This window comes from Martes martes, assembly GCF_963455335.1.
Source record: "Martes martes genome assembly, chromosome: 3".
NCBI lineage: Eukaryota > Metazoa > Chordata > Mammalia > Carnivora > Mustelidae > Martes > Martes martes.
In genome coordinates this window covers 134,365,627-134,392,549 of record NC_137890.1, presented here as the reverse complement: position 1 = coordinate 134,392,549, position 26,923 = coordinate 134,365,627, and the positions used below count along the sequence as shown (strand labels likewise).

Sequence of the window (26,923 nt, the reverse complement as noted above, 5' to 3'; positions counted from 1 at the left end):
TTTTTATTTACCCACAACTTCTGAACTTCCTATAAATTTTTACCTGCCCCTTAAATTCAATCCCCGTCCATAACCATCTTTTTGTGAGGTTAAGAGTGCAAAGCTGTGAAATCAGATCTCCTGGGTTTATCTATTTATAGCACCCATTACTTTTAGCTGCATGACTTTAGGTAAGTTATTTTATTTTACCTATACCTCAGTTTATCTCTAAAGGATGGGGATAATAACACCCTCACCAGGGATTGCTGGGAAGATAAAATGAAAGACTGTTATACAAATAAAGCATTTAAGACAGGACTTACCACATGGTCTATGCTCTGAAAATGCTGATTATTTTTTGTTTTACTATCGTTGGGACTTACCTATCTCTGTCACTTGATTATCCACATATTTTTGCTGCTTTTCCCTAAACCAACTGAAATCAGGGATTATTGTTTCTACCTCACATACTTCTTTAGACTAGGGACACATTTTCCACAATGGGTACTCAACATTAGACCATTTATTCAATAAGACAAATTAATGACATTATTATGTAAAGATATCCCTCATCAAGAAAATGGTTGCAAATTTATTATTAATTATAATAAAGAATTACAAAAAATATCCAGGCCCTTTGACTAAGCAGTCTAACTTACCTAAAGACACAGTTCAAATAGAGGAAAATAACATGAGCACAAGGATATTCATTACAGTATGATATATACTAACACTGTGGAGCAAGTGAAAGTGAATGATTAAGTGAAAGGCATCTAGTCCATCATGGTCATCAAAAATAAAGTTCTGAAAGTGAACGAAATGGGCTAATAAGAATATTACGTGAAAATGTCAGATTTCAAAATTGATTTCTTGCATGGATATAATTAGATAAACATACGTTTATTTAAGCAGTGATTAAGAGAAATAGAAAAATTAAAATGAAATAGGAAGTTATGACTGGATATCACTTTTATTTTTTTTTAATAATTTTATTTATTTGAGAGAGAGCATGTGTGAGAGAGAGCATGGGCCGGGGGAGGGACAGAGGGAGAAGCACGCTCCCCCTCAGGGCAGGGAGCCCGATGCTGGGCGGGATCCCAAGATGTTGGGATCATGACCTGACCCAAAGGCAGATGCTTAACTAACTGAGGCATCTAGGGTCCGCACCTTTCTTTCTGATTTCCTTTAAGTCTACTAATTTTATTTTATAATTAAGTTTATAAATTAAATTTTGTATTTTTATAAAAAACATAAATTAAATTTATAATTAAATAACAGAAGTTACTTTCAACTAAAGACTTACTACAAGTAGCCTTATTGTGGCCCTAATTTCTCACTGCTTGAAAAATCAAACAAAATAAAAATCACTGGAGAAGAAAGCTCACAAAACCAAAGCAGGAATTTTTTAGATTTTTTTTTTTTAAATGACAAAACATATGAGAGTCGTTCAGAACTTTAATCTCTTAAAACTCTATGGACTGCAGATCAAGTAGAAAGAATTGGAAAAAATTCAGAAAACTGTAGGCAGTAAATAAATTCATTGATTACAATGAAGTGGTGATATAACCTGGGTAAAAGGACTAGAAATTCAAGTCAGAGATCCATATGTAGTGTTACCCATAAAGAGGGGACTTAAATTTAAAAACTTGCCCATTCGGTGAATAGGTTTCACATCCAGGTCAAAAATCTCTGGTGATAAGCAATCTTATTCCACCTAGATGCTAATATAACTTCAAAACATAATCTCAGTTCATTCATGGTATTTTGAAATTATAGAAATGTTGAGGATTGTATGAAGAAATAGTTAAATATCAAGTTAATAATCTTACACTCTATTCACTTATTATCATTTCATAAGTCTGGATAAATCTTGTTATTGGTGACATGTCACTTAATAAGCAGTAACTTTATCTTTTTTCATAGTACATAAAATAATGGTTTATCTTAAAATAGATGTTGCTTTGGATTTGATGAAAGAGTATTACTATTCCCATTTTATAGATGAGGAAATAGTTAGTTAGAATTGGAGTTGGAATTTGACCCTAAAGAATTTGGATCCAAACCCAGCTCATTGAGGAATAAATTTTGTGACCATTGAAATAATCTGTATCTGATCGGTATTTAAAATACTTGTAATGTTTGAAAATTTAGCAACTTAGGGTATTTGATTAGCCTTGTGATTCCAATTGAAAATGTATAATTTAGTAACTGACAATTGACTTATAATTTTAAGTATAAATGCATTAAAGAATTTAGCTAACTTTGTAAACAATATTGGAATATTTAGCAGCCAAAATAAAACAGAATGTAGTGACTCTTTAATGATTTTTATCTACTCATTTATATTACTAATTAATGTATTATTTATATTAACTCATCTTATCTTCAAAACAACCCCAGGACTTACGCATTACTTATGTATTTCATCACTCCTAAGCTGCACAATTGGATACTTCTTATAATCAACGGCATCTTTGCTTAATTGGCTGTGTTTTTTATTCAAGTGGTAAACAAACTAATGATGTATTATACAATAAATTTGATGAAATATGGCATTTTCCCCATTTTAAAGAAAAAGAAACTGAGGCATAGAGGGATTAAGTAATTTGCCCAAATTACATAGCTGGTTAGGACCAGAGCTGGGATTCAAGCCAAGGCAGCCTGAGTCAAGGCTCAAGTTTGTGTTCTTAACCACTACGCCTTACAATAAAAGTCTTACACTGAGGACTACAAAGTTAGGGATCATGGTACTTCATACATTTCTGAACTCTAAAATATTTAAATATGGACACCCTTAGATTCTACTTTCATCCATCATACCTACCATTCAGGGTATTATACTCAAGTTCTGAGGTGGCATACAGAGAGTACAACATAATAAAATAGACTTTGGACAGCATCACATGGATTTACTTGGGAAACAATCTAATTTGCATGTGCTTTCTTACCATCTACACTAGCATCATCCACCAAAATGATTTCCTTCAGCAGTATGGCAGGGGAAGAATAAAGCACACTGTGGACAGTTCTAAGCAGCGTGGACCAGGCTTCATTATGAAAAACTATTATGACACTGGTGGTAGGCAGGGGAGGACAGCGCTTAAATTTTTGTTCAATACATCTAGAAGAAGTCAAAGAAGTAGAAAAACAATTATGAATTTTATTACTTTATTTCACAGCTATGTCATTACTAATATCATCATTATTTAGCTTTTATCACCATAGAAACAATAGTGGACAAATTTTTTCTATGAAAGTTGATCTTAATGTTATGTAAATATAAATAGATCACAACAAATTTTTCTACACAGAGATCATATCCACTGATACAGACATGTCAAAAATTAAAATAGGCTATTGTAAGTTTTCTCAACAAGATAATTCTAAAACACAAATAGTATTTTATAAAAAAGTAAAATAACCTACAAGTGAGACAACCTGTAAAAATAGCAAATACTAGTAATTGCTCAAATAAAAACCAAGTTTTTCTCCTTCCTTGTAGAAATCATTCATTTTTCTCATTACTTGCAATTTTTTAAACAGTGCAACTTTATTAAATGAATATATATCTTTGCAGAGATTCTTGTTTTCCTAAGTATGTAATAATTTTCAAGTTTTTAAAATCAATTTAATCTATACTTGAACCAAAAGGGAAAAAAATGGCTTACCATATAATCTATATTCATGATTCAGCAAGACTTATTAAGTTGCTACCATATGCCATGCCGTGTTAAAGATTTTGCTCCAATAATCTGATCGATCCATAGTTTACTTAACTAAGACCTAGCATCTTAAAATACTAAACTTAAGAATTTTAAATAAAAATCCCAAGTCCATGTTAAAAATCCTGTGATCCTTTTGTCTTATGAAACATTGATAGGCACAAGGAGAGCGATCCTAAGTAGTTTTTGACTGATTAATGGTACTACCCCCATTAGTTAAACATATTAGTTACAAATTGATCTTGAATTCACTTTTATAATAATGTGTTCCTCAATGAAAATAATCTTCATCTGAAGCCACTGGGTGTGGACGGCTCTGTATGGTCTCCAGCCTTTGAGACTGAAGCTGACCACAGTCCCTCGCCTACTGAGTTGGAAGTGAGATCAAAAGATTTAACATACAACAGAGGGCTTCAGACCACTATAAAACCAAAGTGACCCTGGGACACAAAAGATGTGTGGTCTATGGTAAAGATAAATAAAATAACTATCTTTAAGTTCACTTAAAAATCATAAATGGTTGTACAATTTTAGACAACAGAGTATAAAATCCTCCCACACAGTCAAAAGGTACAACAAATAGAGTATGTGAACAATCCAACCGTGTTGTTCAAGCCCAAAGATAAGGACGCAAATCATTCACTTATGGAGATAAGAGCCTAGCGCACTTCAAATGCTCTGTGAGGGTCAATGGAGAAACCAGGCCCCCCACTATGATACCAGAGGCCTGGGAAAGCCACCCTGAGAGAGATATCCTATAAACTCTCATGAATCACTCTCATAGCCATACCTCAAAATGAATGTGTTTCAGATCCTTTTCTGAGAAGAGGTCTTTAGGGTGGAATATTTGTTGTGATAAAAAAAGGAGTTAGATTGAAGATAAAGTTATTAACAGAGTATGTCAACACTGCTGAGTAAGAAAAGGAGAGGAAGGTTATAAGTGAAAGTGATTTTGCTCTCTCATGCTTTCATGATTTCAAATAAATATGCATAGTCAGAAGCAAATAACCACATTCATCCTCACTGACAGATGAAAGCAAATGATTTATTTTAGATTGAATTTTGGATAAACTCAATTAGAAATAAAGCCCAAACACAAACTACCTATTCATAATTACTCTTGACTCACAATTACACAGAAACAAATGACTAAATATAAGCTTGTATTTTTAGGACATAAAGGTTTACAAACCAATATAAAGTAAAAGTAAAAATTACTAAAAACTCCATGCTATTTTCCTTAAAAGAAAAAACAACCCTTATGACTTAATTGTCTTATAAGCATTTTGGGAAGGGAGTTTTGGGATTAAAAAAGAAATTCCCCTATATTTATTTGTCATGTGACTAATTAATATACTAATTGAGAATTACAAAAGGCTTTGAAATTTTAAATATAAAACCTCACAAAAATTCACATAAAATATGATCACTTTACTCTTACAAGGCTTCCCCTCAGTTTAAGCTGGGATTTATCTGCTTAACTGATAACTACTAATATCAAGTACAGGTATCATGTTATACCATTAATGCAAGTGATAATAGAATTTCACAGTACGATTTCATAAATCCCAATTACTCCAAAACAATAAAAAAAAAGCATGTTAAACTTATGCTTTAGACATTTTTTCACATATCATTTAAGGTAGTGAAATCAAATAACTTGCCAAACTGACTGCATATTCCCAGTCAAACCATTCAGAAAATTTGGGATATAGATGGGTGCTTAAATTATCAATTATAGGAACATCTGCCTTTGGGAGACCCTGGATCTAAACTTTTAATGAGCACAGAAAAGAGCAGCAATTCTTCAGAAAATGTGTTCCTGGCTCATCTAGGTTAAATTTAAAGTAAGAAAGTGTTAAATCTTCACCAATTCTTCACAGTTTTAGGTATCCAGTTTCTACCCAAAAAAGGTTGTTTTAAGTGCTTAGTTGTTTTTCACTTAAAATGATTTCATTAATTAATATTATTGTAGCTCATCATGCTTTATCGGAAGGGAAAAATGTATCTTAAGCTGACATTGTCACATCAAAGAATAAAAATTATGCTTCTTAATTTGTGATGTGGATTGCTTTTCATTAAGACCTCTCCCCAAATCAGTCAAATGCAATACTGCATTTTAACTACTAACATAAGAAAGAAACTATTCTATGCCTTGTTATAAAGGCAGAATATTTTACAGATATTCATTGTTTCTTCACACATTGATTTAAAAATGATGAGCACCTTAACTTTGAATCACACAGGTTAGAATAGAGAGACAGAAGTATAATCTACACAACTTCAATATTGAGGGATTCATAGTGAGACTGAGAAGGTCTCTCACCAGGTATTCATGATCGTAAATCTAGAAAAATATGAGTGAAGCCGTAGACTTGTCTATAAAAGTTCTTTTCTTCAGGTTCACTTCCAATATAATTCTACAATAACCAGAAAGCAAATATGCGGGCATCACTTGTAGTTTGTCTACCTTACCCTTTCAACAAATCAACAGGTGGTTTGAAAGTGGTAGAATTTATCTTAGCCTATTTGAATTCAAATAGAGCATTTGAACACTACCTCAAAGATAAGTAAGGAGAGCATAGTAGGATCTGGAGGGAAACCATAGTAAAAATACTGTGTACTTGAGATAACATGGAAGCAGTGTTGGCCTCTCAGAAGCTAAAGGGAGACAATTCTATACATAAGATACTCGACAAAATGCTAGAGGAAAAAAAATCACAATTGAATAAGCAATTTAACAATATTGTTCCTTAAAAGAAAGGTTACAAAATGTTACACGGTATTGTGAAATACAATTACAATATTGAAAGTAGCCACAAAGTCTGTGACTTACTTCATATAATATTCTTATCTAATAGCTCCAAAGTCTTGACATTTTTTTAAACATTTCTATTTATTTCATAACAATACACAGAGGAACAGAAACAGCTCCTCTGCCTCCCACATTTCCCGTAAAATTGCCCCCTATTCCCTACTTAATAGATTAGAAAACTAAAGCACTTAAGAATAGAGGATTTCTATGTGGCTCCACAGAAATCAGATCTAAAATTTAGTTTTCCAATTTGTAAGGTAACAAATTTTCACATCTACAGTGCCTCATCGAGCATAGGTATGGACAACCTCAATAATAAGGAAAAGCATAATTAGACAAATTAAACAGCAATTGCTGACATTTTGCCTTGGCGTGGCTGAAAAACAAGCACATTCCTTAGTTAATCCCCCTCCCCTGAAACCTCAATTTTAAACAGTAAACAACAAATATTCTTCAACATACTCAGGAGGTCGAGTGTCTGGTCCAAGATCTCGGTGTAAAGAAATCCTGTCACTTGCAAAAGCATTAAAACAGTGTTTTGCTTCTCCACGTTCTTTTTCCTTCTGTTCTTCAACACTTAAATTGGTTGTCTTGAACGCTTTACCAGAAGCACCAGGTGCATTGGAATCTTGAGGTGGGCGGTCAAGAACCGGTTTCAATTCTGCTGCTGTGTAATATCCTTGCAAACAGGGTCTCTCACCAGCATCAATGTTTTGCCTGACAGGTGCTCCTATTTGCATTTTTGGCATCGCATCTTTAATATTGTTTACAGCTTCTAACATTAAATCAAACACCTTGTTTTTGTTTATATTTCTTTCCATCCTTGATTCCTCTTTGGAATATTGAACACTTACTTCTCTTTGCATTAAAATCAAAAATATTATAAAGAAAAAAATTACTGCACCAAGCTTCCAAAATTTTTTATGATAATGTCTTTTAAGATGTAATTTTACTAGTCGTTTTACGTGAGCCATTCTGACATTAAAAGCGTGCCACTTGACAAATAACAGTTATAGTTTCTTCTGTAACTTATATTTTTTATCATAGATTTGCTGGCAAGAAGATTTCATTAAAGGGTAATACCTATAAACAGAAATGATAAATGGCATTAGCAGCTACTCATTCCTATAGGCATGGCTCAATTCACTCATTCAACCAACAACTAAACATAAGCTATAAACAATGTATTCTTATGGTTAACAAAAATACAAAGATATCTTGCCTTCAAGAAAATTACATTTTTGGAAGAACACATTGGTATAATTAGCTATAATCTACTGACTTTATAAAATATTAGGGATTTCTCTCCAGTAAAAAAAAAAAAAATACCTTGTAAACTGTGGCTAATATCTATTATGTTATAGGCACACAATTATTTTTATAAACAAATTTAGAGCATTTTTAAAAAGATATCTTAACTCAACAACCAAGAGGCCAAAGGACTTCACTGAATTGATTATAAAGAAAGTGGGGGGCGCCTGGGTGGCTCAGTGGGTTAAAGCCTCTGCCTTCAGCTCAGGTCATGATCCCAGGGTCCTGGGATCGAGTCCCACATCGGGCTCTCTGCTCTGCGGGGAGCCTGCTTCCTCCTCTCTCTCCTGCCTGCTTCTCTGCCTATTTGTGGTCTCTGTCTGTCAGATAAATAAATAAAATCTTTAAAAAAAAAAAAAGAAAGAGGGAAATCCATAAGAAAGCAAAAGTATATAGGTAGTGTTAGGCATACATCTAAAATAGTGGCTTTTATTTTATGGAATTTGCCCTCAACTTATGAACCTCTACTCCAAATGAATCAGTTAAGATTACAAAGCAACTTCAAAAACTCATAAACTGGCATGTTCTCAAATTTGTTTGCCTGATAATACTTGTGAATCCTGACAGAACCAATAAAGACTAGAAAATTAAAAGCATCGATCTCATTGTTATTCCACAGCTATTTTCAACAGCTCACACAAATACAAAATCTAACAGCAAAAAGAAGATGGCACTAAGCTTTACTTGAAATGACTCTAAAGAGGCAACAGAGATTTGCCTTACTTTGAGTTACAAAAGCAGTGTCTGGTTTAATAAAATACTGCTTGCAGTTGACCCTAAGAACAGAGTAACATGTTTATTAAACTCTAATATGGGCCACCAGAAATGAAAGAAAGAAAAAGAAAAAAGAGAACATTGATGACAGCCTGAGTCACAGATAAAGCTGATTTTCTTTACAATGATCTTTAAAAAAAAGGTATATGGAAGGGTTTCAGTATATAATTACATACTATGCACCATTATACACAATCAAATTTGCAAGGCAAAGGGGAAGGAAAATGACCTTTTCCCTAAATCCTAAACATATTTTAGGTATTTTAAGTCAAATTTAATTTAAATAAGTGAAAACTGTATTTGACACTTTATTCAGTTTCCACAGATATTGCTAAATTAAAATTAAAAAACCAAGTTTTATGATGGATTCTCTGGCCTTTAGTAAGACATTTTAAGCAAAATAAATAAAATAGGCAGAACTTAGTTCTATATACTGCTTCTATTTGGAAAGATACATGTATGTATGTATGTATAGAATAGACACTTTGGCTTCAAAAGATAATTATAATGTATATTGCTCATAAAAATGAGATTTTAACATTTCTGAGTTTCTGTTGCTTCAGGAGACTCACGTAAGAATTAAAATGACCTGGTAAGCTTTTTAAATTACTTGAAGACATAATATAAATAGTTTCAGAACCACACAATTGTTGCTGTGTAATTTCTTATGTAGCAAATGTTGTGCTAGGCTCTAGCTACCAAATTAAAGATAGTTCTTACTCTCAAGGAGCAGAGATTAGCATGAAATATGGCATGTCAACATGCAACCACAAAACAGTGTGACATATGCTAAGATGGAAGACTATGAAAGCAATATGGGAGGTAAACAGAAATGTTAGGGAATTTTTGCCAAAGATAACAATGGTGAGCAGTATCCTAAAAGATAAGCAATTTTTAGGCAGATGGACAAGAGAGAAGAGAGAGAGAGAGTGACTGATGCAAAGACATGAAAGCAAGGCAAAACATGGGCAGTCCAAGTGGAAGACACAGATAGGAAATAGCAGGAGGGGACACTGGGACGTCACTTAAAAACCAGCACACAAAGTGAGAGTGGAATCCACCAATTTTACTCTGAGTGGAAGGAAATGAATGATTTTAAGGAAGACTCATAACCATATTTATGTTTTAGATAAGTCAGTTTCCTCAGCACTGGTAAAGGCGATGAATACCAAAGAAATGAGGAAGGTCGAAAAGATGGAGAGGACTAATCCGGAGCCCAGAAAGTAGAATCAAATAGAAGTTGGTGAGAGAAAGCGAAGAATGGAAGGTGGATGGCTGACGTGATGACATTAAGAGCCAGGGAATACAGGAAGAAGGGTAGACTTGGGGGTGGGAATTAGATAATCGGTTCTGTTGGGGAGACAAATTTGAGATGCTGATAGGACTTCCAAGGTGAGTTCTCATGAGCAAAAAGATATACAGGACTGAAAATCAGAGAGAAACTGTGCTAGAGATGAAAATGTGGGAGTCAGTCTTGGGGTATAGAAGAGTTCACCTACAGTATATACAGTAAAGAGGCCAGAGAAATAGCTACATTTAAGGGGTAGGTGGGAAAAGGATAAACCAGAAAGAAAGAACAAGGGGATTATAAAAACAAAATAGAGGACAGTCAAGGGAAAACAGGTTAATAGATAAAGTATCCATGTCAAGTGGATATAGACTCTACAACTTGCAGTTAACCCTTTAGAGATGTTAATTCTTTGACAGTTGGTTCATCTTTAAAAGTAAACTGCACTAGACCTAGTCCAATGGGCTTTAGTGCAACACCAGGAATGAACCGTGGCAGAGAATCCACTAGACTCATTACAGCCTTGCCTCCAAGATCTAGGGCTTAGGATCTAGGGTGCATTCAGACTAATGGGGCAACAACCTGATCTAAGAGATTCTAGGAAGATAAGAACAGGCAAAAGTTGAGCTTCATAGGATAATTGTCACCTATGAATTACTACCTGATCACCTTTAACCACAGTTTGATAAATAGATATAAATCAGCCTATGTTCACCTTCCTTCCTATCCCTGAGTCAACGCCAAAAATCCCCTTCTGCAGTGCTGCTAGTGATATAGATCTCCTGAGCAACCAGATGTAAACTAGATCAGGAATTAGACAAAGAATGAGCTGTTCTCCTTAGGATGTTTCAACAACACATAAACCAGGAAAGGGTGCAGAGAAAGTATAGAGTAAAGGGAGATGACAGAACTAGATACTTCTGTAACAGTGATGGTTTTCCCAAAACATACGGCAGAAATCATATTTGTGGGTAGGGTGGGAAATGAGAAAGAAGGATGGAATTAATGAGGTAGTTGGAAGAAAGTTCTTTTTTAGGAATAAATTATAAACTAGAGAAGTTCTTCATCAATAGGGCAAACAATCCTATCATTGTGTGTGTTTGTCTATCTAAGGAAGTTGCTCAATTAGTCAGTCTTAGTTTAGGATGTATCCAATGAGGGAGTCAAGGAAAACTCATGAAGGACATAAACAGTGTCTCCCTTTTTCATGGTTGTTTCTCTGGTACTTACCAGAATGTTGGTGACACAGTGAATACCCAGTATAGGTTTGACTAGAAAAGGAAGAAGAAGGACCAAGATTTCATATAGTATTAGAAATAATAAAACAATAACTCAATTTTGTTAAATGTTGACTAGGTCCCTGATACCTTAACATTACACAGGTTCTCATTTAGTCCTCCAACAATCTTGTGAAGTCATTCCCATTTTACTGACACACACAGAAACTCAAACAGATTAAGGGGCCTGGCCAACGCCATTCTTTTAAGTGGAACGGTAGCATTCTCCCAGCTGTGTTCAAATTTGATCTAAATTACGAAGCTTTTAACTGACGTTATCTGAAATAAGACCTTTAAGGGTCAAAAGTTGATATTCTAGGGACTCCCAGGTGGCTCAGTCAGTGAGGGAGCTGACTTTTGATTTCGGCTCAGGTTGTGATCTTGGGGTCTTGGGAGAGAGGCCTGAGTCAGGCTCTGCACTCAGTGGGAAGCATGCTTGAAGATTCTCTCTCTGCCCCAACCCTACTCGCATGCTCTCTAAAATAAAGAAATCTTAAAAAATTTTTAATACTCTAAATGCAAGGACATAAGGGGAAAACCTAAGGAAAGAACTACAAATAGCTTCATGTCAGGTAAGGTTTTCTGGACAAATGAGTTAAAAAGAAAAAAAAAAAAAAACTGTTTCCAGAGCATATTTTTAGAAATAAAGATTCAGGATGAGACTGTGGATTTTAACAATGGAGGACTCACAGATTGAGACCTTTGAGTAGCAAGAGTCTACTAAAGTTGGAACAGGATTCTTTCCTCTTTTCATATTATTTCAGAAGGAAAAAGTCTACTTTTATCAGTTGCTGATCACTTGAAGATTCCAACATAAATCTCCCAGGAATTTTTATATGACTTTTCTGCCCTTTGTTGCTAATGTGCACTATTAGGCTTCCATTAATGAAAATTATACTCCACATCAAGCATCTCTACCAGTGGTCTTCAACTCTGGGTACACAGTAGCAGAAAGCTCTTTAAAAAGAGTGTCTCAGGGGCGCCTGGGTGGCTCAGTGGTTTAAGCCGCTGCCTTTGGCTCAGGTCATGATCCCAGCATCGGGCTCTCTGCTCGGCAGGGAGCCTGCTTCTCTCTCACTCTCTCTGCCTGCCTCTCTGCCTACTCGTGATCTCTCTGTGTCAAATAAATAAATAAAATCTTTAAATTAAAAAAAAAAGAGTGTTTCAGGCTTCCCCTCTAGAGAGTTTGATTTAATTGTTCAAGGGGCAGGGCATAGGGCCTGTTTTTGTTGTTATTTTAGGCTCTCTTGATAATTCCAAAGGGCAGCAGGTCCTAAGAATCACTGGTCTAGGTCAGAAGACTTTGGGCAAATCAAACTAGCACCTGAAAAGAAAAGGACTGCATCTATCCTAAGGCAACCACACTATTAATTTCTAATATTCCAAGGACAGGTTTTTCAAAATAGATTCATGATATAAAATGAGCAAGAGTGGGGCGCCTGGGTGGCTCAGTTGGTTAAGCAACTGCTTTCAGCTCAGGTCATGATCCTGGAGTCCTGGGATGGAGTCCCAAATTGGGCTCCCTGTTCAGCAGGGAGTCTGCTTCTCCCTCTGACCCTCTCCCTTCTCATGCTCTCTCCTCTCATTTTCTCTCTCTCTCAAGTAAATAAATAAAATCTTTTTAAAAAAATAAAAAAATAAAGTGAGCAAAAGTTATTTTGACTTAGAGAGATTAGATGAAATCCAAAGCACAAATAACCCAAAGTTTCCTGAAAAGGCTCATTAGAGATTAATGCTGATATAAATGAGGCACTGGGGTTTTATTGCAAATTATAGTGCTGTAAAATCATTTTTAAAATATTTTACTCCCATCAGACTCTGAACAATAAAACACATAATACAACACAATAAATGAATGAATTAAAGAAAATTAGGATTCTTAATTCCCATTCCTGGGAATAACATCATGTTCCTAGACCTCACTACTTAGCAAATTTGAAGACCTATGTGAAAACAGCCAGTGAAACAAAACAAATTTCTCCTAGAATCAACTTCCAATTAAACTCAGAAGTTTCAGAGATGAAAAAACAAAAATCAGCACAACAGCAATTTCAGGATATAGAAATGATTATCAGGTGAAGGTCTTGTTCTTATTATACATTCTAAACCTTTAAATATACCTATCTAAAATGGTCATTTGCTAATTATAAAACATCAGATTCACAGGAGATAGGAATACCATGAAATCATTTTTTAAAACTAGAAAAAATTAATTTAAATTCAAAGACCTTCTAAATTCTAAAGTATAAATGTCTAAAATTAGAAAAAAAAATAAAATTCCGAGGCCTCTGGTCTTAAAGAGTATCAAGCTCTATCCTAATATTATATGTAGACATTACAAGAGGGCATTAATAATAAATAAAAATATCCACAAAATGATATTTTAAAAGGCTAAAACAATATGCATGAATCTAACAGTCTGTGAGACTGGGTTAAAATCAATGGATTATTCTTAGGGGTAAAAATACCTTTCTCTCTGAACAGAAAGAACTGAAATATCACAAATTAAAATAACTACAAGGCTGTGGCTACCAGTTCTGTAGACTATGGTTTCTCAAACTCTACTATAACAATGAATCACCTGAGGATGTTGTTTAAATACAGATTCAAATAGGAAAAGATCAAGATAAAATCCATCTTTAGTCTCTGTTGTCCCTTCCGGGTGGAAAGGACACATTGCAAAAACATTAGTTGTTAGTTTAATTTAAAAATTCCAACTGAAGCAATCTCCTAAAGCAGTGAAAACAGAACATTTCATAACTGCACATGAAAGTAACATTTAATAAAAGAAGAGGAAAGTGTTTCTTTCCTTTCTTGTTCCTATATTCCTCACAATAAACCTTTTTTTACATCCTCAGGGATTTAGGGTCTGGTTCCAGGTGACTTTAACTGGCACAAAGCCTAATTGGTATATGAAACTCGCTTGCTACCTCATGAATGAAAGCATGTTATAAAGGGTTAAGGGTAATCACAAAAAAGCAAAAAATTACAAGATACTATACCTATAATGTAGTATAGACTGTAGATTAAGAAAAGTATACCATTGCAAAATTAATACATATTGGATCATTGCCACACATTATCATCTAGATTTCCTAATCAAATTAAAAAAAAAACAAAACAACAACAAAAAACTTGCCCTAATAATTAACCTTATGTGCTTGGGCAGAAATTTTATTAAGTGCCCTCATCTGCTGGTTAGGGAAGGGAGGAGTGGCAGGAAGTCATTCTGCTTGTATTCATTGTTAAAATCAAATTTCACGGTGACTTGCTGTTGTGGTTTGTTAGTTTTGATTATGGTTAAGTCCGTGTCCACATCCTTGTCTGCAGTTCTTCTGAGCAGGAAGTGACTTGTGGATGTATGACAGGTGACAAACACTGATGCAAAGCAAATTGCACTGAGATGGCTACATGCTGCCTCCTAGGAGGAGGAGGCAGAAATACCCCAAAGGCAGGGCCTGGGTGGCTCAGTGGGTTAAAGCCTCTGCCTTCCGCTCAGGTCATGATCCCAGGGTCCTGGGATTGAGTCCTGCATTGGGCTAACTGCTCAGCAGGGAGCCTGCTTCCTCCTCTCTCTCTGCCTGCCTCTCTGCCTACTTGTGATCTCTGTCAAATAAATCAATAAAATCTAAAAAAAAAAAAAAGAGGGAGGCCTGGGTGGCTCAGTTGGTTAAGCGGCTGCCTTCAGCTCAGGTCATGATTCCAGTGGCCTGGGATCGAGTCCCACATAGGGCTCCTTGCTCAGCGGGGAGCCTGCTTCTTCCTCTGCATCTGCCTGCGACTCTGCCTGTGCTCGCTTGCTCTCTCTCCCACTCTCTCTCTGACAAATAAATAAATAAAATCTTAAAAAAAAAAAAAAAAAGAAATACCCCAAAGATCCCAGCTAAAGACAAAGCAGAGTTGCTCTGGCTGGTTGGAAAATGCCACCAGCAGACAGCTAACTGCATGTAATTGTCATAGAGGAGGATGACTTTCTGAACAGTCGTCTCTGCAGGTTATGTGACAAATAGCCTAGTGACAGAGCCGACTTCCAATAACTTAGAGGCACAGGTTTTAATATAGAAAAGCATGTGGTCAAACATCCAACTTCTCAGCTAAACCTGGTCAGATAAGTATCTCCATTAGCAATATTATCTTTGAAGGTGAAAGGTTATAGAAAGGCTCTTGATTTCTGGACCAGCCAATTCTACCTTTACAGCTTGGAGCAAACAAGTAATTAAGGAATTATAATACTCTTTGGGGAGAGGGCAGGATGATGGTGAAGGGGAGCTCACTTACTCTCCAGCTACTGTGAATGAATCTGCAGCTATGAAAGCTATATACGGATAATTTATGGCATAGTAGACAGTAATTTTGAGGAGTGATTTGAGTGGTCCTACAGATTACCCACTTACCTAGTACTTCCCCTGGACAGAAGGACTACATTTTAAAAGATTTGTCTGTGTATTTACCTGGTAAACGTAATAGATGGCCCTCAGATTAGTAAGGAGACAGAAACTACATAGTGATTTGAAAAAGGAAAGTTTAATCTATTATTAAGAGAGGACTGGAGTAACAGGGAATTGGTTAGTGAGTGAAAGAGAATTCTAAATAATATATTAGTAGACATAAGGGGCAACCACTATCCACAAGGCTGAGATGAAGGCCCAAGGAAGAACCCTCCCCTCACCAACACTGAGAACCAGAGATCTCTACCGAGAGAGCACAGTGTTGGCTTCCTGATGGTGGAAAACTGACAGATGTGTCTCACTAGTGAGACTCATCCAAAAAATCTGCCCTCTGGAGTTCCCGAAGAAGCCGTTCATAGGGAGGTATCAAACCCTGGAAGTTGCTGTGTGCTGAGGATAACTGTTGGCTTCTGGGTGCGGATGGCCCCTGGAGTTAAGAAGCTGTCCTCTACAGTCTAGTGCACTTTCATGTATAGCCTGGGCCACTATGGTGCCAAACTGGTCCCTGGAATAAAATTTGGGAAGCAGGCTCCCTAGAAACCCAGTTTTGTGTGGCCCCCAGTGTGCACATGTGTGGGGCTAAACACATGTGTGGGGATCGGTGACTTAGGCTAGGGAACAGGTCCATGATGTCTATGATCCCAGGATATAACATCACTGCCCAAGTCAAGCTCTGGAGAAAGTGGACGGGCCAGGGGTGTGCCAGCTCTAGAGAAAGATGCACCATGCAATTACCTAACACTAGAGAAAACTATGTGGAGGCTGAGAAGTAGAGAAAAAGTATGTCCAGAGAGAGCCTAACCAGGAAGCCACCCTGAAACCAGAAAGGGAAACACCTTTTACTTTCAGTGTCCCTCCTGTGCCCTCTATTGATAAGGCTTAACATCAATACCAGTCAGCAAAGGAGAAATATCTACAGGGCCCTCATCCATTACTGTAGAGCAGAAGAGAATATTTGGAACTGAGAGACAATAAATTGATAATAGCATAGTCCACCCTTCTGACTACTCAGTTTCCATATGCACACACTTTCTCACACATTTGAACTCCTGTACAATTACAAAACAACTCTATATTCCACCAAACAAGATGCAAGGATCCTCCTTACAAGTGCAGAGGAAACCTCAAAATGAGATGCAGAGTGCCAACAGCCATTGTACCCATTACCGTGACAGTAAGAATTACTTTTCAAATTCAGTCACAATCCCACCTAATATTTTTACTTAAAGACTAAATTATAAACTTAGTATCTAACAACATCAATGTAATAATTTGTTTAAAAAAATGGGAAGGAGAAAAGAAAATGTTGCCTCCAAAAATAAAGTTCTATTAAGCATAGTAACAACTGAATGTCCAGAAATGTTACTGAAGTGCTCCCGAATTCTGTGGGTCTGATTATCCTCTGGTTTCCATATACTTCACAAAGACATCTAAAGTACTTGCTACTTCCTGTTCATCAGATACAATCAATATAATATTATCAACATAGCAAATCAAAGTGATATTTTGTGGATTGTTGGGATAATTGAAATTTCTAGGACAGGAGAACTGACCTGGCCTTGGCTGTGCTAGATAAAAGCCAACTGTCTTTGGTGGCCCTTGTAAACTGGTACAGAGAAAAATCAATTCACCAAGTCAATAGCTACACACCAAATGCCAGAGGCTGTGTTGATTATATCAAGTAAAGATAATACATCTGGGACAGCAGGCACACTTGGAATCATCCAGTGATTAAGTTTACAATAGTCCATTCATTCTCTAAGATTCATCCAACTTCTGCACAGGCCAAATAAGGGAGTTAAATGAGATATGATAGGTATCTCAAGTCTTATTTTGAAGCTTTGATGGTGGCCCTGATCTCAACAATTCGCTTGAGGAAACACTATTATTTCTGATTTACTATCTTAGAAGGAGGAGAAGTTCTAAGGTCTTCCACTTAGCTCTCCTATCACAATGGTCCTCAATCTATGACTTAGAGAACCGATACAGGGATTCTGCCAGTCATCCAGAATGTCTACCCCAATTATACATTAAGGAAATGGGGAAATGGGCACAGGGTAGATCTCTGACAGCTAAGCCCCCTATGAGTCAGACTTGAGTGAAGACTCCATCTATTACCTAACTACTGTAATTCCCCATTATGATGAGAGGGCCACAAATGGTATTTTGGCTCCCTAGGAATTGGTATGAAAGGTCTGAGTATTTTCTTCTCCCCAAAGCATGGCTACAGGTCCATCTGGAGAAGGCTTTTGAGGAAGATCTGTGTTGTATGCTTGAAGCAGCTGTAGGGCCTTCCTCAAGACTAGGCCTCAAATTCAATCGAAGGGCACTGGGTCTTAGAACCGACTTACATTTGGTGACGACACTTACTGGGTGAGAGGTAATGATGCTCAACTGTGCCAACTAAAGTCAATGTTTCAGCCACCACGCCTAGAGGTTTTTTTTGCTATATACACAAAGTGATACTGTGGTACTGTCCATTTATTTCATTCATCCCATTTGCAAAACAAATGCCTTCTGATTACATCTCTGTCCTTGATTTCCATTATTGTATATATCCCTACTTTGTCTTGGTGATTAAATAAATGCTGCTACTTGTCTTCTGCTACTTTGGTATCCTACCATCTCCACTGAAACCAGGGAGCCAATCTTAATGGCCTACAAAGGAGAACAACCAGAGATTTTTTTTTTTTTCCACTAATGCAGGCACTTCCCTCACTGATGTTTTTCTCATATCTTAGCAAAGGGAGAGTGTACTGGGCCTTGTCATGGAACATAGTTAGAGGATGGGGATGCAGGTTCCACACAATAAGTTCACTGAACATTCATTTTTTGAAGGGGTCCCAAAACTCACAAGTAGTAGACAATTTCTATCTACTCATTCTCCCTTTCGAGGCCTCAGAATTTTAAGGGGGAGAGGAATGCAGGAGCAAGTGAGTGAGACTGCTCGCTGCTCCATGGTTGTCACTTAGCACTCACTTTCTACAAGCTTATCTACAACTCAGTGGTCCTCATCCTTCACCTCTCAGCTTCCATTCCTCTAGAAAAAGTGTCAGCAAGCTATCTACAAAGGCCTAAATAGTAAATGTGTTTTACTTGGTGGACTGGGTGGTCTCTATTACAACTACTCAACTCTATTTTTGTTTTGCAAAAGCAATCATACACAACATACACATGAATGGGCACAGCTAGTTCTGATAAGATTTTGTTTATAAAAGCAGGCGGTGGATAGAATTTGGCTCAAAGGCTGTAGTTTGCCAGTTCCTGGTCTAGAAATCCAGAAAGGCTTCAACCTGAAATTTACATATTTCTCTATACTTACCCAGTCTTCATTAACGTTCACATCCCCAGATGTAAAAGAAGCAAATAGTCCTTCATAAATCCATAACATCATTTAAAAAATAGGCATAAAAGCAATGTCTTCCTTTGAGATTAGGTGATTTTGCACCTATTCTAAAACATACAATATCCCTCCACTTATCTAGTCACCATCTGAAATTCTGACATTACCCACCCCTCATAGGGAAAGAATGAAAAAGTCTTATTAAAACATGTTTCAGATGGAAATAAACCAGTGCCAGACTAAACTTTAATACTTTTCTCAAAAGCCGACCTCAGACAGAATAATTCTCATCAGGACCATACACAGACAATTACATAGTGAGGCCAATAAAAATGCTGAATGCCAAGCTCCATATAGGGAAGAGAGGGGTACCTAATTCTGTGGGATTTGTACTTAATTCTTTAGGAAAAGGGGAGAGGCACTGAGGGATTTTAAGTAAGGTGATGACCTAATTCCACAACTGAAATTTAAAATGGTTATTCTCAAAGCTGTGCTGAATATGGATTTTGGGGGAAGAGGGAAGCATGCCAGAAAGAAGACTGAAGGTGGTTAGGAGACTATTAAAAGTCATCCATGTGAGAGACTGAGTAAGAGGTGTGTGGAGTCTTGAGAAGAGATCTGGAAGTTAGGGTTAGATGACTTCAGCAAATGAATCAATGTGAAGCCTCAGAAGGTCGTTAATGGTGAAGTCTGTGAAGAAGGGTTCTTGACTTGTGTGTTCTCTGCTCTAGATTATCTGCAGAGGAAGACCTGGAGCTAAAATAACAGGGCAAGAGGCCACAAACGCTGAAAGAGGTAAATGATAGAGGGTAATGAGTATGAGAAGGAGACTGAGGTAATGACAGCAACAAGTCTTAACAAGTTCAAAAAGATGGGTCATATCTGAAAAAACAAAGGTCATGGTCAAAAAGCTCAAATAAAACAAAGAAAATAATAATTTGCATCAGAAGCCCTCTCTGCACTATTAACGGTCTCCGGCAGGACCCACTGTGCCACCAGGTATTTAGTATCAGGTGTTCTTTTACACTTTCCCCAACCCATCTGACTCCAAACTTTCAAGATCTCATACTACTTGCCTCCATCAATGAATCAATCAGGTGTAAGGATAACGTCTAACAATTTACCCCACAGATATGCTAATATGCTAGTATCCAACATCAAAATGCTGAAACAACGGACAACTCTACCAACAGAAGAATAAATTGCAATAGATAAATAAATCATGATAGGTTCATATGATGGAATATTATGCCAGGTTAAAGACAAACAAGGCGGGGTGCCTGGGTGGCTCAGTGGGTTAAGTCTCTGCCTTCGGCTCAGGTCATGATCTCAGGGTCCTGGGATCGAGTCCCACATCAGGCTCTCTGCTCAGCAGGGCGCCTGCTTCATCCTCCACCTCCTCTCTCTCTCTCTCTCTCTCTCTCTGACTGCCTCTCTGCCTACTTGTGATCTCTCTCTGTCAAAAAAAAAAAAAAATCATTTAAAAAAAAAGGCACTTTATATGCTGATATGAGGGCATCTCCACAATAAGTTAAATTTAAAAAAGATTAATTTGCATTTTTATGTATGCAACTTATATATTATATACATATATGTATACACACACACACACACACACACACGCACATATGTATAAAGAAACCATTGTTTGCTCACAGGGAGGAAAACCAGGTGTCAGAGGGCAACAGCGAAAGGAAGACTTATATACACCTCCTTATTTTTTTTTTTTTTCCTTTTTTTTTTTTTTTAATTTTTTTTTATTTTAATAAACATATAATGTATTTTTATCCCCAGGGGTACAGGTCTGTGAATCGTCTGGTTTACACATTTCACAGCACTCATCATAGCACATACCCTCCCCAATGTCCATTTCCCCACCACCCTCTCCCATCCCCCTTCCCCCCCGCAACCCTCAGTCTGTTTCTTGAGATTGAGTCTTTTATGGTTTGTCTCCCTCCCAATCCCATCTTTTCATTTTTTCTTTTCCTACCTCCCCCCAAACCCCCCCACCTTGCATCTCCACTTCCTCATATCAAAGAGATCATATGATAGTTATATTTCTCCGATTGACTTATTTCGCTAAGCATGATACCCTCTAGTTCCATCCACGTCGTCGCAAATGGCAAGATTTCATGTCTTTTGATGGCTGCATAGTATTCCATTGTGTATATATACCACATCTTCTTTATCCATTCATCTGTTGATGGACATCTAGGCGCTTTCCACAGTTTGGCTATTGTGGACATTGCTGCTATAAACATTCGGGTGCACGTGCCCCTTCGGAGCACCACGTTTGTATCTTTAGGATATATACCCAGGAGTGCAATTGCTGGGTCGTAGGGTAGCTCTATTTTCAGTTTTTTGAGGAACCTCCACACTGTTTTCCAGAGTGGTTGCACCAGCTTGCATTCCCACCAACAGTGTAGGAGGGTTCCCCTCTCTCCGCATCCTCGCCAGCATCTGTCATTTCTTGACTTGTTAATTTTAGCCATTCTGACTGGTGTGAGGTGGTATCTCATTGTGGTTTTGATTTGTATTTCCCTGATGCCGAGTGATGTGGAGCATTTTTTCATGTGTCTGTTGGCCATCTGGATGTCTTCCTTGCAGAAATGTCTGTTCATGTCCTCTGCCCATTTCTTGACTGGATTATTTGTTCTTTGGGTATTGAGTTTGATAAGCTCTTTATAGATTTTGGATACGAGCCCTTTATCTGATATGTCGTTTGCAAATATCTTCTCCCATTCTGTCAGTTGTCTTTTGGTTTTGTTAACTGTTTCCTTTGCTGTGCAAAAGCTTTTGATCTTGATGAAATCCCAATAGTTCATTTTTGCCCTTGCTTCTGTTGCCTTTGGCGATGTTCCTAGGAAGAAGTTGCTGCGGTGGAGGTCAAAGAGGTTGCTGCCTGCATTGTCCTCAAGGATTTTGATAGATTCCTTTCGCACATTGAGGTCCTTCATCCACTTTGAGTCTATTTTCGTGTGTGGTGTAAGGAAATAGTCCAATTTCATTTTTCTGCATGTGGCTGTCCAATTTTCCCAGCACCATTTGTTGAAGAGGCTGTCTTTTTTCCATTGGATATTCTTTCCTGCTTTGTCGAAGATTAGTTGACCATAGAGTTGAGGGTCTATTTCTGGGCTCTCTATTCTGTTCCATTGGTCTATATGTCTGTTTTTGTGCCAGTACCATACTGTCTTGATGATGACAGCTTTGTAATAGAGCTTGAAGTCTGGAATTGTGATACCACCGACTTTGGCTTTCTTTTTCAATATTCCTTTGGCTATTCGAGGTCTTTTCTGGTTCCATATAAATTTTAGGATTATTTGTTCTATTTCTTTAAAAAAAATGGATGGGATTTTGATAGGGATTGCATTAAATGTGTAGATTGCTTTAGGTAAAATAGACATTTTCACAATATTTGTTCTTCCAATCCATGAGCATGGAATATTTTTCCATTTCTTTGTGTCTTCCTCAATTTCTTTCATGAGTACTTTATAGTTTTCTGAGTATAGATTCTTTGCCTCTTTGGTTAGATTTATTCCTAGGTATCTTATGGTTTTGGGTACGATTGTAAATGGGACTGACTCCTCAATTTCTCTTTCTTCTGTCTTGTTGTTAGTGTAAAGAAATGCGACTGATTTCTGTGCATTGACTTTATATCCTGACACTTTACTGAATTCCTGTATAAGTTCTAGCAGTTTTGGAGTGGAGCCTTTTGGGTTTTCCACATATAGTATCATATCATCTGCAAAGAGTGATAGTTTGACTTCTTCTTTGCCGATTTGGATGCCTTTAATTTCTTTTTGTTGTCTGATTGCTGAGGCTAGGACTTCTAGTACTATATTGAACAGCAGTGGTGATAACGGACATCCCTGCCGTGTTCCTGACCTTAGCGGAAAAGCTTTCAGTTTTTCTCCATTGAGAATGATATTTGCGGTGGGTTTTTCATAGATGGCTTTGATAATGTTGAGGTATGTGCCTTCTATCCCTACACTTTGAAGAGTTTTAATCAGGAAGGGATGCTGCACTTTGTCAAACGCTTTTTCAGCATCTATTGAGAGTATCATATGGTTCTTACTCTTTCTTTTATTAATGTATTGTATCACATTGATGGATTTGCGGATGTTGAACCAACCTTGCAGCCCTGGAATAAATCCCACTTGGTCGTGGTGAATAATCCTTTTAATGTACTGTTGGATCCTATTGGCCAGTATTTTGGTGAGAATTTTCGCATCTGTGTTCATCAAGGATATTGGTCTGTAATTCTCTTTTTTGGTGGGATCCTTGTCTGGTTTTGGGATCAAGGTGATGCTGGCCTCATAGAATGAGTTTGGAAGTTTTCCTTCCATTTCTATTTTTTGGAACAGTTTCAGGAGAATAGGAATTAATTCTTCTTTAAATGTTTGGTAGAATTCCCCTGGGAAGCCGTCTGGTCCTGGACTTTTGTTTGTTTGGAGATTTTTGATGACTGTTTCAATCTCCTTACTGGTTATGGGTCTGTTCAGGTTATCTATTTCTTCCTGGTTCAGTTGTGGTAGTTTATACATCTCTAGAAATGTATCCATTTCTTCCAGGTTGTCAAATTTGTTGCCATAGAGTTGCTCGTAGTATGTTCTTATAATTGTTTGTATTTCTTTGGTGTTGGTTGTGATCTCTCCTCTTTCATTCATGATTTTATTTATTTGCGTCCTTTCTCTTTTCTTTTTGATAAGTCTGGCCAGGGGCTTATCAATCTTATTAATTCTTTCAAAGAACCAGCTCCTAGTTTTGTTGATTTTTTCTATTGTTTTTTTAGTTTCTATTTCATTGATTTCTGCTCTGATCTTTATGATTTCTCTTCTCCTGCTGGGTTTAGGCTTTCTTTGTTGTTCTCTCTCCAGCTCCTTTAGGTGTAGGGTTAGGTTGTGTATTTGAGACCTTTCTTGTTTCTTGAGAAAGGCTTGCACTGCTATATATTTTCCTCTCAGGACTGCCTTTGTTGTGTCCCACAGATTTTGAACTGTTGTGTTTTCATTATCATTTGTTTCCATGAATTTTTTCAATTCTTCTTTAATTTCCTGGTTGACCCATTCATTTTTTAGAAGGATGCTGTTTAGTCTCCATGTATTTGCGTTCTTTCCAAATTTCCTCTTGTGATTGAGTTCGAGCTTCAGAGCATTGTGGTCTGAAAATATGCAGGGAATGATCTCGATCTTTTGGTACCGATTGAGACCTGATTTATGACCCAGGATGTGGTCTATTCTGGAGAATGTTCCATGTGCACTAGAGAAGAATGTATATTCTGTTGCTTTGGGATGGAATGTTCTGAATATATCTGTGATGTCCATCTGGTCCAGTGTGTCATTTAAGGCCTTTATTTCCTTGTTGATCTTTTGCTTAGATGATCTGTCCATTTCAGTGAGGGGAGTGTTAAAGTCCCCTGCTATTATTGTATTACTGTCGATGTATTTCTTTGATTTTGTTATTAATTGGTTTATATAGTTGGCTGCTCCCATGTTAGGGGCATAGATATTTAAGATTGTTAGATCTTCTTGTTGGACAGACCCTTTGAGTATGATATAGTGTCCTTCCTCATCTCTTATTATAGTCTTTGGCTTAAAATCTAATTGATCTGATATAAGGATTGCCACCCCAGCTTTCTTCTGATGTCCATTAGCATGGTACATTGTTTTCCACCCCCTCACTTTAAATCTGGAGGTGTCTTCGGGTCTAAAATGAGTTTCTTGTAGGCAGCATATGGATGGGTTTTGTTTTTTTATCCATTCTGATACCCTGTGTCTTTTGATTGGGGCATTTAGCCCATTAACATTCAGGGTAACTATTGAGAGATATGAATTTAGTGCCATTGTATTGCCTGTAAGATGATTGTTACTGTATATTGTTTCTGTTTCTTTCTGATCTACTACTTTTAGGGTCTCTCTTTGCTTAGAGGACCCCTTTCAATATTTCCTGTAGAGCTGGTTTGGTGTTTGCAAATTCTTTCAGCTTTTGTTTGTCCTGGAAGCTCTTTATCTCTCCTTCTATTTTCAATGATAGCCTAGCCGGATATAGTATTCTTGGCTGCATGTTTTTCTCGTTTAGTGCTCTGAATATATCATGCCAGTTCTTTCTGGCCTGCCAGGTCTCTGTGGATAGGTCCGCTGCCAATCTAATGTTTTTACCCTTGTATGTTACAGACTTCTTTTCCCGGGCTGCTTTCAGGATTTTCTCTTTGTCGCTAAGACTTGTAAATTTTACTATCAGGTGACGAGGTGTGGACCTATTTTTATTGATTTTGAGGGGCGTTCTTAGCATCTCCTGGATTTTGATGTTTGTTCCCTTTGCCATATTAGGGAAATTCTCTCCAATAATTGTCTCCAATATACCTTCTGCTCCCCTCTCTCTTTCTTCTTCTTCTGGAATCCCAATTATTCTAATGTTGTGTCGTCTTATGGTGTCACTTATCTCTCGAATCCTCTCCTCGTGTTCCAGTAGTTGTTTGTCTCTCTTTTGCTCAGCTTCTTTATTCTCTGTCATTTGGTCTTCTATGTCACTAATTCTTTCTTCTGCCTCATTTATCCTGGCAGTGAGAGCTTCCATTTTTGATTGCACCTCATGAATAGCTTTTTTGATTTCAACTTGGTTAGATTTTAGTTCTTTTATTTCTCCAGAAAGGGCTTTTATCTCTCCGGAGAGGGTTTCTCTAATATCTTCTATGCCTTTTTCGAGCCCGGCTAGAACCTTGAGAATTGTCATTCTGAACTCTAGATCTGTCATGCTACCTATGTCTGTATTGATTAGGTCTCCAGCCTTCGGTACGGCCTCTTGTTCTTTTTTTTGAGGTGAGTTTTTCCGCCTTGTCATTTTGTCCAGGTAGGATTTGCTTTCTCCTGCTGTGGAATTCCGCTGTTCTTGGTGACTGAAGTTGGTTTTGGATGGTTTCTTGTTGATCTTCTGGGGGAGGGGCCTGTTGTAGTGATTCTCAAGTGTCTTTGCCGCAGGCGGAATTGCACCGCCCTTGCCAGGGGCCGGGCTAAGTAATCCGCTCGGGTTCGCTTTCGGGAGCTTTTGTTCCCTGAGCGCTTTCCGTAGAGTTCCGGAGGACGGGAATGAAGATGGCGGCCTCCCAATCTCTCGGCCCAGAGGAGCCGAGAGCTTGGGGTTCCGCTCCTCAGTGCGCTCTCAGAGCAAAGCGCCCAATAGCCCCGCCTCCCTGGCTTGCGGTCGCGCCTCGAGGAAAGCAGTCAATTGTTGGAGCTGGAGAAAAGCGCCGGGTCGCTTTTGTCTCCGTGGCCTCCGGCCGCGCTCCGAGCCCACCCAGCCTGCGACCGGCACAAGGTAACCCCGGGCTTAGAGCTCACTCCTCGGCTTTGTCGCTATAGCCGGCTTCCCCGCTCTAATACCTGCGAGTTCTGCGGCACTCAGACACCCCCAGTCCTTCTGTGACCCCGCGGGTCCTGGGGTTATGCTGACCCCGCCTGGGTTTCCCCCCAGTTTAGCCTCTGGAGCGATGTCTCCCAGTGGAGCCGACTTTTAAAAGTCCCGGTTTTGTGCTCCGTCGCTCCGCCGCTTGCCGGGTGCCGGCCCCTCCCCCCGGGGTCTATCTTCCCGTCGCTTTGGATTCACTTCTCCGCAGGTCCTACCTTTCAGAAAGTGATCGATTTTCTGTTTCTGGGATTGTTGCTCTTCTTCTCTTCGATTTCCCGTTGGATTTATAGGTGTTCACAATGGTTAGATAAGCTATCTAGCTGATCTCCTGCTACCCGATGTCGTCTCAGCCTGCTACTTCTCCGCCATCTTGACTCCTCCCCCTCCTTATTTTTTTTTTTAATTTTGGACCATCTGAATAGAGTAACTACTTAAAAAAATAAGCTGGAAAAAAAACTGAAGGTAGAATAAAGATTTTCTGACATATAATATCTCAAATTTCTTAATTCCATTCATCATTTCTCAAGACGCTACAGGGGAATGTATTCCATCCATATGAAAA

At 37.8% G+C, this 26,923-nt stretch overlaps 1 protein-coding gene across 1 annotated transcript in view; it reads right to left on the bottom strand.

The window, feature by feature from the left end:
• The window catches only part of GALNT3 (polypeptide N-acetylgalactosaminyltransferase 3), a 51,904-nt gene that overhangs the window by 16,248 nt on the left and 8,733 nt on the right, over positions 1–26,923 (bottom strand). The window contains exons 2-3 of the mRNA XM_080799579.1: positions 6,979–7,599; positions 2,928–3,100 (exon numbers count right to left, since the gene is read on the bottom strand). Coding sequence (XP_080655705.1) covers positions 2,928–3,100; positions 6,979–7,490 — 685 coding nt within the window. The 5' untranslated portion in view covers positions 7,491–7,599. The remainder of the gene's footprint in view (positions 1–2,927; positions 3,101–6,978; positions 7,600–26,923) is intronic.